The 18,197-nt window shown below is 36.1% G+C and overlaps 1 protein-coding gene across 1 annotated transcript; it reads right to left on the bottom strand.

Annotated features, from left to right (window-relative positions):
* Positions 1-8,292: 8,292 nt before the first annotated feature.
* Chpf (Chondroitin polymerizing factor) lies at positions 8,293-18,175 on the bottom strand. Its single transcript, XM_089240969.1, has 2 exons — positions 17,231-18,175; positions 8,293-15,952 (listed from the first exon to the last, which is right to left on the bottom strand). Exons 1-2 carry the CDS (start codon positions 18,041-18,043, stop codon positions 14,453-14,455), a joined length of 2,313 nt encoding a protein of 770 aa, XP_089097095.1. The 5' UTR covers positions 18,044-18,175; the 3' UTR covers positions 8,293-14,452.
* Positions 18,176-18,197: the final 22 nt, after the last annotated feature.

The following is an 18,197-nucleotide window of genomic DNA, read 5'->3' as shown; positions in this document are numbered from 1 at the left end:
TGACTTGATAAGTGAATAAACCACTAATATAATACTGTATCAATGCTTTGGATTCCAACGGTATCCTCTTAAGAGTGTGGTTCGACTTTATATATTTTGATTTAAGAACGCAGTATTTTATATACAGTATATTCATTTGGCGGAGCGTCAAAGGTAAAGCCGACTGATCTAATGCATTTGCGTACTTATATGAATTGGCATCATCATCATCGTGCCCCCCTCCCAGACTTTGAAGTCCATCTCCGCCTATGCGTATATTTGTGAGCTTCAAATTTTTGAAGTGAGTGCGTATAAAAAAATATTAGCCTCTATTTTTTCTAAATCGATCATTTTATAGTCTCATTCCCAGGACTCAATATGACGCGCGTGTGTGAACTTTCAATTTGAACCAGAGTAAATCACATGATACACCATATCCCCTTTTATATTATTTTTAGACTCAATAAAACAACATGAACTTCATCTCTTGATGCCAGACAACATTAACTTTTTTTTTTCAATTTTAGACTATTGTTCATCCGTTTCTTTCCTGTCTGCTGCAGCCGTTTTCGGGGTCATCAGCCAGAATTCTAGTTCTAGCAGAGCTAGTTCTCTCTCTCCGGCAGATGATGGGCACAATGTGGTGGTCCCATGTGCGCTTTCGAGACATATAAAGGCGACCTCATATTAATGTTCATACTTAATAACTTCTCACATCACACCAAGATTGATTTCAAGGACGTCAGACGCCCACTTGGAAATGAAAAAATATATATCAGTGAGGAGAAGCGGACTTGAAAAAAAAAAAAACTTTGAATGAGAACACATGTCAGACGCAATTAAAGAAATGAATCGTCCGTCGTGTTATTTCATTCAATTTTTTTGGCCCCTTTATAACCACCCATTCACTCTCAGACAAGGTCATGCCACAACTGCGACAGGAATAGCGAAGCGTCTAGGAAGTGTGGATTTTATTACTTGACGTCTGTACAAAACGTTCTCTAGCTATTTTTGATAGGCGTCTATTGATGCCATATATTAAACAGATACTATGAAGTGCCATCTAGCTCCCTCACCCCAATTTTTGTATTCTGTTGTTATCGTTCCGAGTTAAATTATTCGTCGTTTATTCCATTTGAAGAAATTTTTGCTCCGTCACTTTTTTGATCTGAGGGGAGAGAGAGAGAGAGAAAAGGGAGATGCCACACAATCAAATTTTTGTCTCAAAATTGAAAATTCGATAGAAGTTGCTCAACCGACTACTGCATATCTAGAACACAGCTGTGTTGTGAATGGTATCACCTGTCAACATCATAGCCCTCACAAGGGTAGGATTGAGAGGTCTCTAGCCCAAGTTGATTCCTATTATATTTATTTTACACTATAAATTTACTGTAGAGAGACCCGTTAAAAAATATGACCTGGGGACCCGCCAAAGATCCAGGCCTAGGGCCCTGCTGCAGGATGAGTTCATGGTCAACATTTAAAACAGGTGTGCAGTTTCTCAATGACGACCCAAGGGAGATAGTGTCCAACGAGCATTTCAGGGGGAAAAAACATTGAACAAATGCGTCGTTTTTTCCCTACAACGATCGGCATGTGATTAGCACATGGCTGAGAAGCTATGCATCAGTAATAGGTATCTGATGTTCTTGACAAAAGAAAAGTCTTGACGCGCTACGAAATGGAACTGAATGCAACACACTCATCGGTATTTTTGGCGCAGTTTTCCGCCAAATATCAAGTGACGGCAATACATACCTCACACACCTTATGTCCTTATCCATCAAAAATTTGTCAGCTACAGACTTTTTTTTTTCTGCTTCCAAAAATGGAACTTGAAACTGGATATGAAAAAGTCAAGATTTTAGTTCTGTTCTGGTCGTAACGAGTAAAACATCTCAATCAATAAAGAGAAATATCGCAAACATATAATATATGTAAAACATATTCAGATGCACAGAAATACATATATCTTACGCAAGATTCGCTTCCACTATTGGGGATTTCGACCTGACTCCGTATGCAAAGTGCTTCCCGTACTGACTATTTTTTTTTCTTCCAGTATAAGTGCATTTCATGCCTTCTGGGGTTATTATTATTATTATTGTAAATAAATAAAAATCTTATACATATAAAAAAACAGAGCGAGATAATGAGCTCTCTAAAGCATTTGATAAACTCTATAAAAATTAGCCAAAATGCATGTGAGCAAAGAAGGATGCAATGTCAAATTTTGAACTTTTTTCACATATACAGGCTAGGCCAAATTGTTTGCGCAGCAGATATTTTTGCAGCCGCTGTGGTGGTCGAGTGTTCATAGTGACAGACTCGCATTGCGGGGACCTGACAGTGGTGGGGTGGTCAGCTGAAGTTGGTTTTCTGTGGTTCCCAACTTCAAGGCGCAAATGCAAGCCGATCCCTCCGTTAAGAGATCTCGCCACTGAGAGCAACAGGCCTACAAACAGTGCAAATATTGTCATTACGCTTCACTGCTGAAATATAGATGGCAGCAATGAAAAATCAGACGCAACACTAGATACGCACTCAGACTGTTAGGTACATACAATTCGGGCACAACTCATTGGGTAGTAAATTGCTCATAGATGGCGATAGACCTAAGTTGTGCTCGGTTTGAAAGAAGGAAGATGTTTTTGTATCCGTTGACTTCAACAACACACACGCCCTTTCTATCACAAAAGTTTCCAAATGGCGGGCGTGCAGTTACTAAAAATTTCAAAATTTGTGTGAGGCAATAGTCCCTACAAGAGCAGGGTTCCAGCCCTGGGGCTTCAGAAAATTTTCATAATTTTTTTGTTTTTCCACGCTAAGAGGAGCCAAAGGTCCCAGCCTGGTGGGGGGGGGGGACTGTCCAGGATGTGTAGGTCATGAGAGATCGTATCATACATAAAAATAAAAAAATTAACTTTTTATAGTCTCCCTGTGCTAAAACTTCCAAAGAATTTCATATTTTTAAATGCAATATTTATATGGGGGTATTAAAAAAATATACGTAGGCCTATATAAAATAACTGTTTTGGCAACGTAATCACTGTGTTGCTAGGTTTTCATTGGCTTAAAAGTTTCCATTGGCTTAAAAGTTTCCATTTTTAGGGACTGTACACAAATAGAATGAACTCATAAATAACAATAAATAAGTTACATTTTCTTTCTTTTTTTTGACAGTTGCAGAATTTTTACAACTTTGAATTTAACTTACGTTTCGCAATTTGTGAACCAACACCATTAATCATTGACTATAAATGCTGAAAATCTCAAAGTCAAACATCTCCGTTAATATAGCATGAAAAAAATATGGGTTTTTTTTTTTTTTTTGTTACTTCTGCACAACTTCATTTACATTTTACTAATTGGAAGTTTTAGCAGACAGGATCTACATAAAATGCTAATATAATTTTTTTATGTATGCGATTTCTTGGGAAATTTAAAACAATTTGAGTAACCAAACGCCATTAAAAAACTTTTCGTAATCGAAAATATAAAGTCAACGGATGCAGACATATCCGCTGTGCAAACAATTTGGGACAGTCTGTATATATTTCTGTCAAGGAATTTTTTGAACTGTGTATATTAGCAGTATTATATCAAGAAATCGAAGCTAAGATAAGACACAATGCTTCTACGTCCAAATTTCACTCAATAAAGGATATTCAATTCCGTATTACAATTTGTATCACATGACAATGATTGGAAAAAAAAAATTATCAATAAAATTACAGACTAAAAGCCATAATTACAGTTTTTCGTTGACTCATTTTTTAATTGAAACTAAAGGTAGTAGGAAAAAAAAAGGAAAGTATTAGTCAAAGATCATCCAAAATACGGAAGAGATGAAACACCGGAACTAAATATTTTCAATCCCTGACTACGTCCTGTCCTGAATTCGGTGACACTATACTAATAATTCCACCCTCGAAGAATTCTCAGGAAATTCTCTTGGCTCCTATCCACTTTGCGTGTCCGGATCTCACCAACCAGAGACCAGGCTCCACTGGAACGTCTTTGACGACAGAGGGTCGGCTGTAGTCATAGTCCCAGGTCGTCCCGTACGCTTTCCAACCCTGGAAGGGCGGCTTTTTGACGTCCGGCAGGAAGTGTCCGTTCTCGTCCGCGATCGGTTGAGTGTATCCGTGAAAGGTCCTGGGTAGAGCATCGTTCCTCTTTCGTATTTCCCAGCAGGAGCTGTACTTAGGAATACAGAATTTCTGGTATTGTTCCGACGAGAATATTTTAGGCATGTGTGTGTACGGGCGGGAAAAAAAAAACACGCTCTACCTCAACTCGTACAACTTCTCGTGGGGGTTTCAGCCGCTAAAAGCCTCTCAGATCTTCATTTCTTGTCTCTGATGGGTTTCCTGAAATTCGTATGGGCCATTGGTTTTGGTAATTAGAATCGATGTTCCGCAACAAACAATGAATTTTGGGAGAAGAGACGCGAATTCGCATACTTATGAGATGAGCTCGATTTGGTCATTGTTCATTATTATTGTTATGCTTACACGTGTGTTGTCTCTTGAATAGTAAAATTAGCGTATAACGGTTTCTGAACAAAATACGTAGACCTTGTCTCCACAATTCTAAAATCATTCCATAGAATATCTTGTCTGCAGTAATAAGCATTTCAAGCCGGTATGAATAAGAAGCCTAGTATCAATGCATATGATGAATCTTAATTTCGATAAAAGAGACTTTCAATAATTGAAAGGTAAATCATTTCAATAATGGGTCGCACATTGCATTCAGATTATTTTGGTAGTCAGAACTACTCGAATGAAGATGGAAATTACCACCGCAAATTTTCGGGAAAATACCGAGGAAGTTGCAGACAAATTTCATGCTCAATGACTTTCACGGGCTGATTTAAATTCTTTTAGAAAAAGCCAGAGCTAGAGGTGTCCGAGCACACACAGTATTTTGTATCACACAGCCGAGCACCCTCCCCCCCCCCCAAATTAATCCGGAAATCTCGAGTTATTTTCTCATCTTCTACATAAAACTCGGGCCGAGCACCCCCACACGTCTAAAACATTCCCCGTCCCTGTGTATACTTGATAAGTGATATATATTACGTAAAAGATTAATGGCACTAATGAATCGTTCTTTTGCCGTGACCTAAATAAATGCTCAGCTTAGGGAGTCTTAATTACTGTTCAGCGGAAGTAAATGCGTAGATACAAGAGCGATACCACGCAATTATTAAAGCATCTATGCTTCCTGTACATTTCCGCCTTCTCTTACAGAGAGCAGTGAACTTGTTTCCGCAATAACACACTCACAATAGAGATATGGATGTATTATGTCCCCCAATTGTATATATATTTCAATACTCCCCGATCTTACGATAAATTTTTAAATTACAATATACATATATAGATTTGCTGTACACATATATATATAATATTCGAATATTTTTCCCCCGAAATTACTAGATACAGATACGAAGAAGTAAGTTTGAAACAAAAATTTGTAAACACTGTCAATACAAGGCGTCAATCCTTGCAATTTTTTTACACTATAAATTCGTTGTAGTGGGCAGGGACGGCTCGAAAAAAAAAAATCTTTACCTGGGGGGGGGGGGGACTATTTTTGGCGCGCCCCCAACCACTTTCTTTGTCCGACTTAGCTCCCCTCCTCGAGCAGCACCCCGTGTGGCTGCCCCTAAAATATCGGATCAGGAGCCTTGCTGCTGTATGTGGTGCCCATGCAGGTACCTAGGAAGGTATATACATAAGAAGATATTTCCAGTCAGGTAGAAGGCTCCAGGCCATCACTTTGCCCGGGGGGGGGGGGCTCCATGATGGTGGTAGGGTACGTCATAGGGTACGTACACTCATAGACAAAATCGAGCAACAAATCAGGTGTTCCGCAACTTCTCATTGATCGAAAAATCGTATTCAGAACCACCGTAGGTCCACTTTTCGATTTGTTCGTCACAGTCTATACACAAAATCCGCGATTTGCCAATAGATACAGAGGGGCGATCCCCCCTTCAATGAAAAATTATGTTATTGGCAGTCAGGAGGTGGAAGTTCTTCTCCCGTTCACTTTCCATACCCTCAGTGATTCGCCCTGCCCTTTCCCCATTCGAAAAGTCTCTATCAAAACCGCTAGATCAGCGTGGCCCCGAGTCAGTACAATGTGTGTGTGCTAAGCCAAGTCCATTCCAAACTCATAGACAAAATCATGCGACTGCCTACGGACAGTTCAGTGGCGTAGGAAGTGTTTCAAATTTGTGGGTGCTCGTTTGGAGCTCTATGTAGAAAGTTGATTTTTAAATAAATTCTGGGGATACCGAGACCCATGCTATAAATTACCGTGGGTGCTTGAGCACCCCACAGCACCCCCTGCTCTGAAGCCACTGGGACAATCGCAAATAATCTATTGACTTTGTCTCGTGCGTCCACACCTACATTTTAGTCACAGGAATGTAGGTGTGGTTACGAACACCGTAAAATCTATCCGAGATGGGATACCATAGACCAGTATTTTCCACCTGGTGGTCCGCACCTTAAGAGAACTGCGGGATCATTTTCATTTACTACTATTGTATGAATATCATATTTAGCTCTGTGAAATATAATTTATTACTACAATTTTTATCAAGTACAAATTATAAAAAAACAATATATTTTTATATATAAAGGAGCGTTGTTGAAATATATTTTCTCTGTCGGGGGTCCACGGTAAATTCAGGGCCGTAACTAGGATTTTGCCGCCCGGGGCAGTTGCTCCTCCCTGCCCCCTCTAGTTTCGGCCCTGAATTTAACCTTCAATACGGGGGTCCGCGGTACATTCACCTTCACTACAAGGGGGTCCGTGATATCCAAAAGGTTATGAAACTCTGCCATAGACTAGTGTTTCTAAACTGCCGGGCACTGACAATGAAACCAGGCCATAAGTGGTTACACGTGTCAGTTTCACACATTTATTTCCCATTAGTCTTGCGAATGAACGGGCCTTCCATTCATAAAAAAGCCGCCTGGCAGTCGAGTGGTTAGGGAACTGGCTTCACACTGTGCAGGTCTGGGTTCGTATCCCGGTTCGAGCATGGATGTTTACTAACACTAACAAATTCCCTGGACGGATCATACTGGTCCCTTGGGAATACGTGTGGATCACGTTATTATTAAAAAAATAAATAAAAATCAACCGGACCGCGGGCTTCCAAAGGTTGAGAACCATTGTCAGAGAGACAAGCGGTTCTCAACCTTTTTTTCGCCTCGCGCTCCTCTTTTAATCTATAATTCCAATGGCGGAGCCCGGTAGAATTTTTTTTTTTTCAATTTATCAAATTTACTGATTTATTATACGGTTCTGGAGCAACCGCGGAGCCCCTGGGAAGGACAAGCACAGGTTGAGAACCCCTGCCATAGACGATTTCGGTCTACGAGAAGTGGCAGAACACCCGATTTGTTACGCGATTGTCTGGACTCTAGACCAGGGATGGCCAATCTGCGGCACGCGTGTCACACCATGGTATCAGGAGTGCGACGCGAACGGTTTTTTCAAAAAATAAATTATATTCCATTTTTCAATCAAAAAGGAAATTCTCCCCAACTTTTAAACAATCCTTGTCTATCAGGCCGCAAACCTATAATTTAGTACAACAGGCACTCTCAAAGTAATAATTACGTGATGACTTTCTATATTCAAATGCTTTTCTATTTTTTGTTTCTCATCTTTGGGCATAAGTTGCCCAAAATGCGTCCCATGTGTACCAGATTCAGGATCGTCCGCATGGGAGTGCACGCGTTGTATAATGAAATTACAGTGTGTATCTGAATTCTCGGGGAGAAGAGACAAAGTCCTCTTACAAAGTTTATAGCGGGGGTTGTAAGTAAGATGAACTTGTACCGATATACGTTCATTCGCAATCTGCCTTGTGATAATCTAATCTACGACTGAAAAATAAAAACAAATTAGAGCTCAAAAGAGTGACAAACTGGACATGTTTGTGAAAATAAGAGGACAGGCACAAGAATAAGAGAAAAAAGAGTTTAGAACTTAGAACTTTTTAGTTAGAACAGAAATAGGGAAATTGATTGTCCTGTAAAACGGATCGCATGGTCTGCGCGTTAAAATCGTAGAGTGACACGCATATCAAAATAATCTTCATTGTGGCTCAACTTGGGAAAAACGTTGGCCACCCCTGTTCTAGACACGTTACGCGGTTTTGTCTATGAATGTAGACATACTTCAAGAGACAATGTCTGACTAGAAAAAATACAAAGATTATGACGAATTTCACTCATAACAAAAAGTTATATGAAAATAGATTTATTAAAACATGTATCACACACAGAACACACTAATTTCATCTTTGTTTTGATATGCCGTTACTATAGTATAAATCGCTATAAACATTACACATCTGAAAATCTAATTGAGGGTTGAAAAAACATTATAAAAAACACTTTTCAAAATATGCAAGGAAAAAACTCACAAAGCCTTAATTTACAAAAAGAAATTACACTTTACAAAACACATAAAAAATTATCGATGCAATATAAAATTACTGAAAACAAGGCAACAAGAAAACATTTAGTTCTATGTATAAAAGATTTGAATCCTCTTAGAAAAATTAAAATGTAAATTATTCATACAATAAACAGTTTCACGACATACAAATTGCATGGATTTTTCCACAGGTAAAAAATTCTGTATATTTATTCAAAATTTGAAAAAAGTGTGCTTTCAATACCAATGATATGCAAATTTTCTAAAATGACTTGCAAATAGTTTCTGGGCAATTAGGCTATGGTCTAAGAGATTTTCTTCTTGTCGGAAACCGTTTGTAAGTCATTGAATGCCGGCCATGAAAGTCTCAGACAATATTTTCTAAAAGTTCATGAGGTAATCATTTCATTAATTATTCAAAAATTGAGATGCAAATTTCGGATTTAATTGGCAATAATTTTATTATAACCAAAACAGTCCAACTTGAATGTGTAGAAAATTATGTGATTTCTTAGAATATGATAATTTGTCAATGTTAAGATCCTCATAGGTGCGATATGATAACTTCATTCATCATTTTTTGTAGAGATATTACAAATGCAGGGACCTTATTATGTGTTGCAATGTAGTATCAATTGCCCATTTGTAAAAATGAAACTTGTAGCAAATGCAAATATATTTGAATCACAACAAGGTATATCAGTAAGAGGACTTGACAAATTCCAGGTTGCCATGGTGACAAAAAAATTAATATTGGCTCCTAAAACTTTCCTATATCGGATTACTACATTTGAGTCGAAGGACAACGCAAAATTTTTGGAATTTATGTCACCAAGCAGCGACCATGAAAAAAAAAATAATTTTACTGTTTATCTCAAAAAAAAATTATGCTTAGGTCTTATGAAAAATTTCCTGGTTCCAAAACGTTTTTTTTCTCTTAAGCTCTGGTATATCTTGGCAGATAAAAATTAACAAAAAATGTAACAAAACTTTGTTTTCGTAGCATAAATAAAATATGGCAAGAGACTCTAAAACACCATTAGCTAATGTAAAATTTCCAATTTTCATTTAAATTAAACTTGATGCTATCAAAAATTTGATATAATCATAATGTGTAAAACAATATGTTTTTGTTACATTAAAAAGCTGTGAAGTTTACAGTCCCAACAGCCTGGAATCGTACAAGATGCAACAAAAATAACTTATATTTGGACTTTTTTTTAGACATGATTGTATTGCGATATGGATGTTGTGCTCAGCATTTCACATTTTTTAACATTTGCTGATGAATATCAGTTCAGTATAGAAAACTGCAATGAAATATATGAAATACTCATTAAATTTTTTAGATGCCCAAATGAAATTATTCATACATGTAGGTGAATTTATCTATCCACAAAGAAAATTCTTGAGTTTTTTCTTTTCAATAATTGCTTGAAATATAATTACAAAAAAAAAATCAAATACACTGTATGCTCTAAACAACAATATATCGTTAATTCTCGTTATAAGATTTTAAAAAGCATGCATGTGTGAACAAGTTACATTCAATGAAATAAACTTAAACAGCTGAACAATTTGAAAACGATAGCACATACCTATATGAAAAAAATATAATGGAAACTGGGTGAAACAGCATAAAACTTTGTATAAATATTCAATAAAAAGCGCGTAATAAAAATTAGGCTTCATTAAATGGCACATTGATTTTGTAAATTTTGTTCAAAAGAGGTGAATTTTTGGCAAATACGCACAATATATATATATATATAAATATGGCTTTTGGCATGCTAAATATTAGAAAAAAAGTGAAAGGGAACAAAAAATACCTCTTTCATGAGATTTCTTAACTCTTTGCGAAACACAGACGAGATTCTAACAATTTCAGATCATATAACTACATTAAAAATAATGGACAAAAAACAAATTCTAATCCATCAGCTAAAGTGATAAGTTTAACAATTGAGAAAACAGTATGTGTCACACAGACATGAAAATAAGTGTATAGTAACTATCAGGAAATACTGCTCAAAATTCAACAATGTCAAACAAATAAGCTCCATTTTTTATTATTCCATGCTCATCAGATATATTCTCGCCCTCAAAAAAAAAAGAATAAATAGGTATTGGAAAAAGTTTAACACTTGCATAGTGAACATACTAAACATATCAAGTGAACTATAAGTAACGTATAAAAAATTTAGAAAAGCGAAAGATAGAGTGTAAGTATCAAACTCAGAGTATGAAAATAAATAAAGATTAAAAAAAAAAAAAAAAAAATTAGATTTTTTAATTAAAATTAACTTACTGCTTATTAATTAAAACAAATCTTGTTAATCATTAAGAATGCATATTTTCATAGCGCCTAACTGATTTTTCCCCTAATTGCTCAAATTTAATTAAGCATTAATGAGTAAACTACAAATGAACTGCAAGCTAAAAATATGAACAACAAAAATCTGTGTTTATGTAAACATGAAAGGTCATTGAGCCCAAATTAACTTCATGGATTAAAATTTTTTTATTAGAGAAAAGTGCTTATATACCTGAGCCCCCCCCCCTCCCGCCTATTTAAGTTAACGATAATGAGTGATGTCATGTCAACCAACTCATTCAAATAACAGTAATTACACTGATGCAGACATCTCAATTCGCTCGATGCACAACCAAAGGGCCATTCAACATCAACTAAATAAAACAAATTCTATTGACAAGATTGTTTCTTGCACAATTAATGGATGTGTTTCCGACTTACATGATGTTGTTTGATAGTTTACACATTTTTATTCTTTCACAGATTTAATAGGTTTTAGTAAAAAAACAAGCAAACAAGAACCTAAGGCCAAAAAGTAGTCAAACCCCAATGATATTCATGTTGGTGCAACATCTATTATCATTTTGAATCAGCAATTAGGGCATAAAATTAAAGGCTTTATACAAAACATAATTGCTCTGTTTTTTAATCAGGGGAACCTAAATGCCACATTGTAATACACTGAAAATATTTAGTGCAGTTCAGCTAAGTGGCAAGTTCAAATCCCTATATTTTTCTGAAATTTTTTCCCATTCACAAAATCTAGAAATAGAGCAGTTTTCTTTCTGCACTGTATCTAGGGATTAAGTTGAAGTCTCTCTATATTTACCCCCAAAGATCTATACTTTTAATCACGAACTTTAACATATATCAATAACATGCATACAATACCAACGGTTACTTTTACTTCAATATCATTGAAGTTATGTAAAGAAAAAGCAAAATTAAAATTTTTTGATTTAAATCAATGATTTTTTTTTAAAAAATCAAGTGATTTAATCAACCGATTTCTGATTTAAATCGGCATACCCTGATGAAACTATCTTCCAATAACAGCAGGTGTATACATTAATATAACAAATACATTTTCCATTTTTCTTAAAAAAACAAACAATAGCTTATGAAGACAAAGATAACCAGGTTTGGGCCATTAGATAAACTCAAAGCTGTTATTCAATTACCATAATTTCTTGTAATAAAGCTGCGGCCAATTCATTAAACCTCGCACATATTATGGTTATAAATTCCACCCAAATCTAATATAGCTAGAATTGGTTCTTTGATCGAGAAACCAACATTAGAAAAGTTGGTTAAGTTTAGTACACATTAGAAAAATTAAAAGCTTAACATCTATGGCAACTCTTATAAAAAACAACAGGTTTTAAAGAATTGAACAAACATCCAACAAAATGAATTAGAATAAAAAACTTATTGACAAAAATGAAATATATCTTCCATAAATATAGATAATTTCCTTTTTTAAGTAGAATTAGAAAAAAAATTGTTTTGGCACAATCACCACGCAAGATATAACAAATAAACTTAAACATTTCACACAAAAAATACACATTATAATAACGTACAATATACAAGTTCAAGTATAGCTAGCTCACAAGCTGTTTGACACGAGCATAAAATCATTTATTCCCAAAACTGTGAGTAAAAAAGAAGAGGAAAAACCCAATCTCACTTAAAATATGAAACAGCAAATCGCAGTAGAAAAAATGTTCTACAAGAGGGAAAATATATTACAAAGGAACCTCAGTAATAAATATATTGTTCATAATGACCCTGCCACACAGTCACAAAAAATAATGAATTCACAAGAGATGTAAAAAAAGGACGAAGAGAGCAAGAAAAGAGTGTTTATGAGGCCAACAGATGTATTAAGGCGAAAACACACTACACTGATCTGACATGATTTCACGTAATGTCAGCGACATTATGAATTCTGTTTAATTTAAATTGTTTGAAGTGGGAATTGCACTTATCATAATTTCCATGTCACAAGTTTTGCATGAATCAGAATTCCCAATGTCTCCGACATTATATGATAATCATGTCACATCAGTGTAGTGTGTTTCAGCCTTTAGTCATAGCACATTATGCTAACCATCATAATCAGAAAATTATTACATTATTTTTACATTAAGTAAAAAAAATTATGAAATGCTGGTGGAAGTCTGTTCATAGTTCAGATAGACAATAAATATTGATATCTTAACAGATAAATATTTTCTCCAGGGATCATGCTCACATACAGAACTGTAAAATGTTTCTTATCTGAAAAAGAAAAGGCTAACCAAATTTCAGATGAGAAAAGTTTTGGACTAAGTGGTTTCCAAAACTCTGTGTCTCCAAATTGATAAAATTTAATCTGTGCATGCAAGAAATTACAAAATACATGGGAAATATTGTCCCATATTGTGATGATTTCATAATTTTACACCAGTTTGGCAGTGGATTGGTGACGCCACTGTACAAGTAAGACCTTCAAAAAAAATAAAGGGATTACATAAAAAAAAAACTTGCTTCTTTTATAAATATAATTTCACATATAAATCCAACAAAATCACCACGTACATTATCTGCACAATTTTTTCTTGGTAACTGACCTTGTGTAAAAATTCTCAGCTACTTATGTCATACATTGCACAAGTAAAAAAAAAATTACTTAGATTGTTACAGATACTAACGAAGTATAGGAAATTATAATAACGCCTTCCAAAAAATTTAGTATTTTACAATAATTTAAAAAAACAATTATTTTTTTCAAAACATGTGATGCATTATATTTTTTTATTAATAATATTCATTACTTTTACAGGTTGAAAAAAAACATAAATCAATACCCCTAATCTTTCGATCAAGATGACACGGAATTTTTATGAGAAAACTTCATCACATTAAACAGTAACAAATGTGATTTGATTCATTTACGATAGAGATGGGATGAATAGTGACTTGGCCGAATACCAAATATTTTAAAATTCATCAAAATTATAAATACAATTACTATTTTTAAGTGAAGATGAAATTATTGGTAATTTTAAATGATATTGCATTTTAATTATGCAATTTCTTATTTAAATATTAAAAACTTTGATAAATTCCAATTAATAGTTTTTTACTTAGTTTGTTGCACTTGGATTTATATAGATATTCAGTGGAATACCTAAGCATTATTTGGCCGAACCAAATATTCGGCAAAAGGGCCGAATACCAAATAGTGGACAAATATTCATCCCATCTCTAATTTGAGACAATTGGTAAATTGGGAATTATTAATTTTAGGACTTTATATTTCAAATTTGAAATCACTGAAAGAATCATCATACACATAAGAAAAACAAAAATAGTCTTAAATAGGGTGACCAGACTTCCCAGTTTGAGGAGACCTGTTCTAATGTCGCAGTCTATCTTCTTTAGTTGTCCCAAGAGATTACAACGCAATTCTCTCATAAATAGGTGGTATTTGGTAAGAAATGGCTATTTTCTTGGTTTCATTGCTAAGAAATCTGGTCACCCTATTCCTAAGAAAATATTTTTTGCACAAAAATATCTGCTTAACAATCCTGAAAACATGTTCCAAATGAAATTGTTAGTGATAATATAAAAAAAAAACAATTAGGTCACACGTGTGACACAATATCTCTACATAGATGCATTAAAAAAGTTCTGTTATAAAATGCCATTCATTTCTAAGCTGTTATCAAATTCTGTATGAGATAAAACTGAAGCTGCTAACTGTGATTTACTCGCCAGTTTAACTGCTTGATGTTTCATGCACTGATTGTATTCATAAGCGGGAAATTCTTGATCACATAATTGAATATTGAACCTGAGCCGTAAATCTGGCTCGACAGCTCGCATAACATGGATGTCACAGTTTAGGAACATATTATATAGATCAAATGGCATATTATAAAGTTCTTCATTCTTTAAATCCCCATCTGTCCGTACAAAAGGCAACCTGCTCGAGAATCCTTTATGGCAATTCATATAATCGGACAAATAGAAACTAGCGTGAATATAACTATGTGGATCAAAATGACCTAAATCTTTTTTCACTTCGACATGATCGGGAGGGACAAGGTTTTTGTAAGCTAGAGAGGGGTGGTACTGAACGTAAGGGATGGGAAAGAAAACCTGTGTTCTAATTATAGTGTTCATTCGAACACGATTCAAATAATCATGGTGAATTTCCATGCCAACTCTACACAACAAAATCATTGAGTCAGGTGATAGCTTTCGACTGACCAGATCGAGTATCGCAAAAGTGGGAGGAACTCTACCAACACCCTTCAGACTAAGCCACGCTATTTTGGCACCTGTGGATTTGTATTGATTCGTCAGAGTTTGTATTGAGCTTTTGACAGTAAGGAAGGCATCATCGGTTTCTCTAGAAGATTCATTGGGACCATATAGGAAAACAATAAGTAGAGCAGTGGTGTCCTGTTTTTCCAAACAATTCTTGGCGTAATCTTCTAGAAATCGCATGGCACCGATTATTTCACTTGTTCTTATCACAAGTAACAGCACAACACGTGAATGTTCAGTAACAAAAGGCACTGGAATAATTTCTACTTCATTCAGTGGTCTCACAGCTTCGATCCTCATCACTATCTCCTTGCCTGTAGTATCTTTCAGAAACACAAGATCCAGAACGTATTCTGTGCCTCTGGTGGGATCAAATCTTTTGTAACCATTGACAAGCTTCTGGAAAATGAATCTATCTTCGTGATGTTCACGCACCCAGTTCACAGCCGCCTTCAGAATGTCACCAATTTCCATTTTCCACAGGCCTTTCATCAGTGAAGTGCTTGTTTGTTCATTCGGCAGAAGAAAATGAGTCTCATTGAAGTAAACCCAAGGAATAACGTCAAAACGATTTTGGGCCTTAAATGGTGCCTCAATACCCACTGGCCACGTTGCATTGCCACAACAATCGGGAAGCATATGGCTGATGCTCAAGATTTTGTCTTGATAATCCATTACATTATTTTGGTTGTCAAGTAATTCTTGTTCGCTGAAATAATGATGAAGCATGTAATGATCTTCTGCACTTGAGACTGGATAAACAGTGACTGCATGCTTCAAATCCTTGGCCCATGAGGATTTTAGGACTGAATCCTCTAAGCTGGTATACTTGGATACTGGATGGGACATATACTTGAGTCCCTGAAATCACAATTTCTTGAATGGCATCAGGATAGAAACAAATAAATATACAAACAAAGTATAAAGTACAGTCAGACCTCAAAGATAATGTCATTCCTGGGGGGAAGAATAAAAATGACTTCATAAGCAAGTGACTTAATAATGAGTAATCACAACTCACTAATTATGCTGGCACAGACATGTACAAAGTGATGTTAGCCTTGAAATGTCAAAAGTGATGACATTATAATGAGGTCTTCTGTACAAATTAATAGAAAAACAAAAATTGAAGCAAAAGTACACAAAAAGCTGTGTTGTACATTTTACTTTGAAACAAATATTACCACAAAACTCTTTCTGGAGAAAGTTCACTAGGGTTTAAAAAATCGGAACCATACTATCGTATGTCTATTTACATATGGTATGACATATGATAATATGGTTCTGAAGTACTGGCATAAAGTTTGGCTACTACAGCATTTTACTGGTGTAAATTAGTAATAGCCCCATTATCATCCCAACTTGGCACCAAGACTTGCTGCACTAAGATTGCAAACACAGAGTAGAAAAAACATTTATTTCCCCCCTTCTCCCCATCCTCCTTGTTCTAAGGGGCCATTCAAGTATTACGTAAGCAAATTTTTAGCCATTTTTGACCCCCCCCCCTTGTCAGCAAAATTTCGTCATCAGCTCTGCCCCTCTGAATCCTAACTCATATTTTCATAAGGGGTGGTTGATTACATAAGCATTATCCAACCCCCCCCCCTCGTCATCAAAAGTCAGCAAATCGGAAACCCCCCCCCCCATCGATGATGACGTAATACTTGAACGGTCCCTAATGCCTGGTTAATCTCTAAGGAAAAACGGCTTCATTGTCAACAAGTGTACCAAACTCCATACATGCCTTGTATCCACAGAATTGAATGCAGCACATATTAACACCATTTACAGAAGCAAAATTAACACCATAAAAACAATGGGGGGAAACAGTGTTAAAATGTGACTAAACCTACACAAGATCTCTATTCCAGAAATGGTTGAAATTAACTATCTCTTCGAATAGGAACTCATTCACCTCTGAATAAAGGGCACCTATATTAAAGTAAAGAGACAAAAAGTCTGGTCCCGCTGGTGTCCCTTATCAAGTGGTTTTGCTGTAGTCATGGAAATGTGTCAGTGAAAAAAGATTTATAACTACAACTATATATTATTGTTGTGACATGCACATTAAAGTTTTATATATATTTATTTACACACAATGGTATAAAAGTCATCGACAAGAGTAAGAAGCATTTATACCTGAACAGTAGAAGAGCAAGACTGCTGAGTGCCATGCAAGACGCATCTCCCAAAATTATCGCTACTACTGTCTGAGAAAGCATGCTGGATACACCAATCCAAATCTTCCGTAGTGGCTTTCACGATATTATTGGAGAGAAGTATACCAGCTTCCAGGGAGCAATACAACGAATCAAAATCCAGCGACTCTCCAATATGGACAGACTGGCTGATGCTGATCCTACTTACGAACGAATTAAGCTTGTGCTCTCTTATATAGGTTGTGTCTTTAGCGAAAAAGAAAAAGTCATATTCGTTTAGGAAATGATCAGCAATGTGCTGCAACATATAGAAAGGGATCAAAACAGATCTTTTATCCGAGAACCAAACAACAGATGTATAAGGTACGTCCGTGCTCTCGGACTCAGCACCCAACACAAAAAATACGACTTTACCGCCGTGGTTGGACAGAGTCCTGTTCAGGGCGTATCCTAGCGTTACAATTGTCTTTGGCGTGGTTAGAACAGCTACGAGTAGCTTCTCCCTTATGTTAAGCTCTGTTGAATAGTACCTAGGACGGTACAGCTGTACTCTTTCGACCCGGGACGCTTCCTCCTTGGGTTTGCCGTCGAGTTTAAGTACTGGTTCGTATTCGTCCACGGACTCGGAGCTGCTGACGAAAGCGCTCCGGCTAACCGATTCCTTCGTGTACCACAAACAATGCTCTTCTATTAAAGGTATGGCGATCAGCGACAGTGCGATGCCCACTGTGCAGCCTATCAGGAAAGGCATCTGGTGAGAGAAACAAAACAGGCCGTTGTTGTGTCGCTTCATCCTCGATGATTCCGGTACCGGACTCTTCAAACCACGGCGATGACTCGACCAAATTTAACGGCGATGGCCATTGTCTCAGAGTACACATCTCAGCGATGTCGAGAAAAACATTTTGTTGTCATCATTGGACGATTCTCGATGTGCACTTCACTTC

The sequence above is a fragment of the Pholcus phalangioides genome, unplaced genomic scaffold, assembly GCF_987345545.1.
Source record: "Pholcus phalangioides strain wild (caught in Gottingen) unplaced genomic scaffold, Ppha-v1.0 ptg000013l_1, whole genome shotgun sequence".
In the NCBI taxonomy this organism is placed as follows: Eukaryota; Metazoa; Arthropoda; class Arachnida; order Araneae; family Pholcidae; genus Pholcus; species Pholcus phalangioides.
This window is presented reverse-complemented; position numbering and strand designations above follow the sequence as displayed.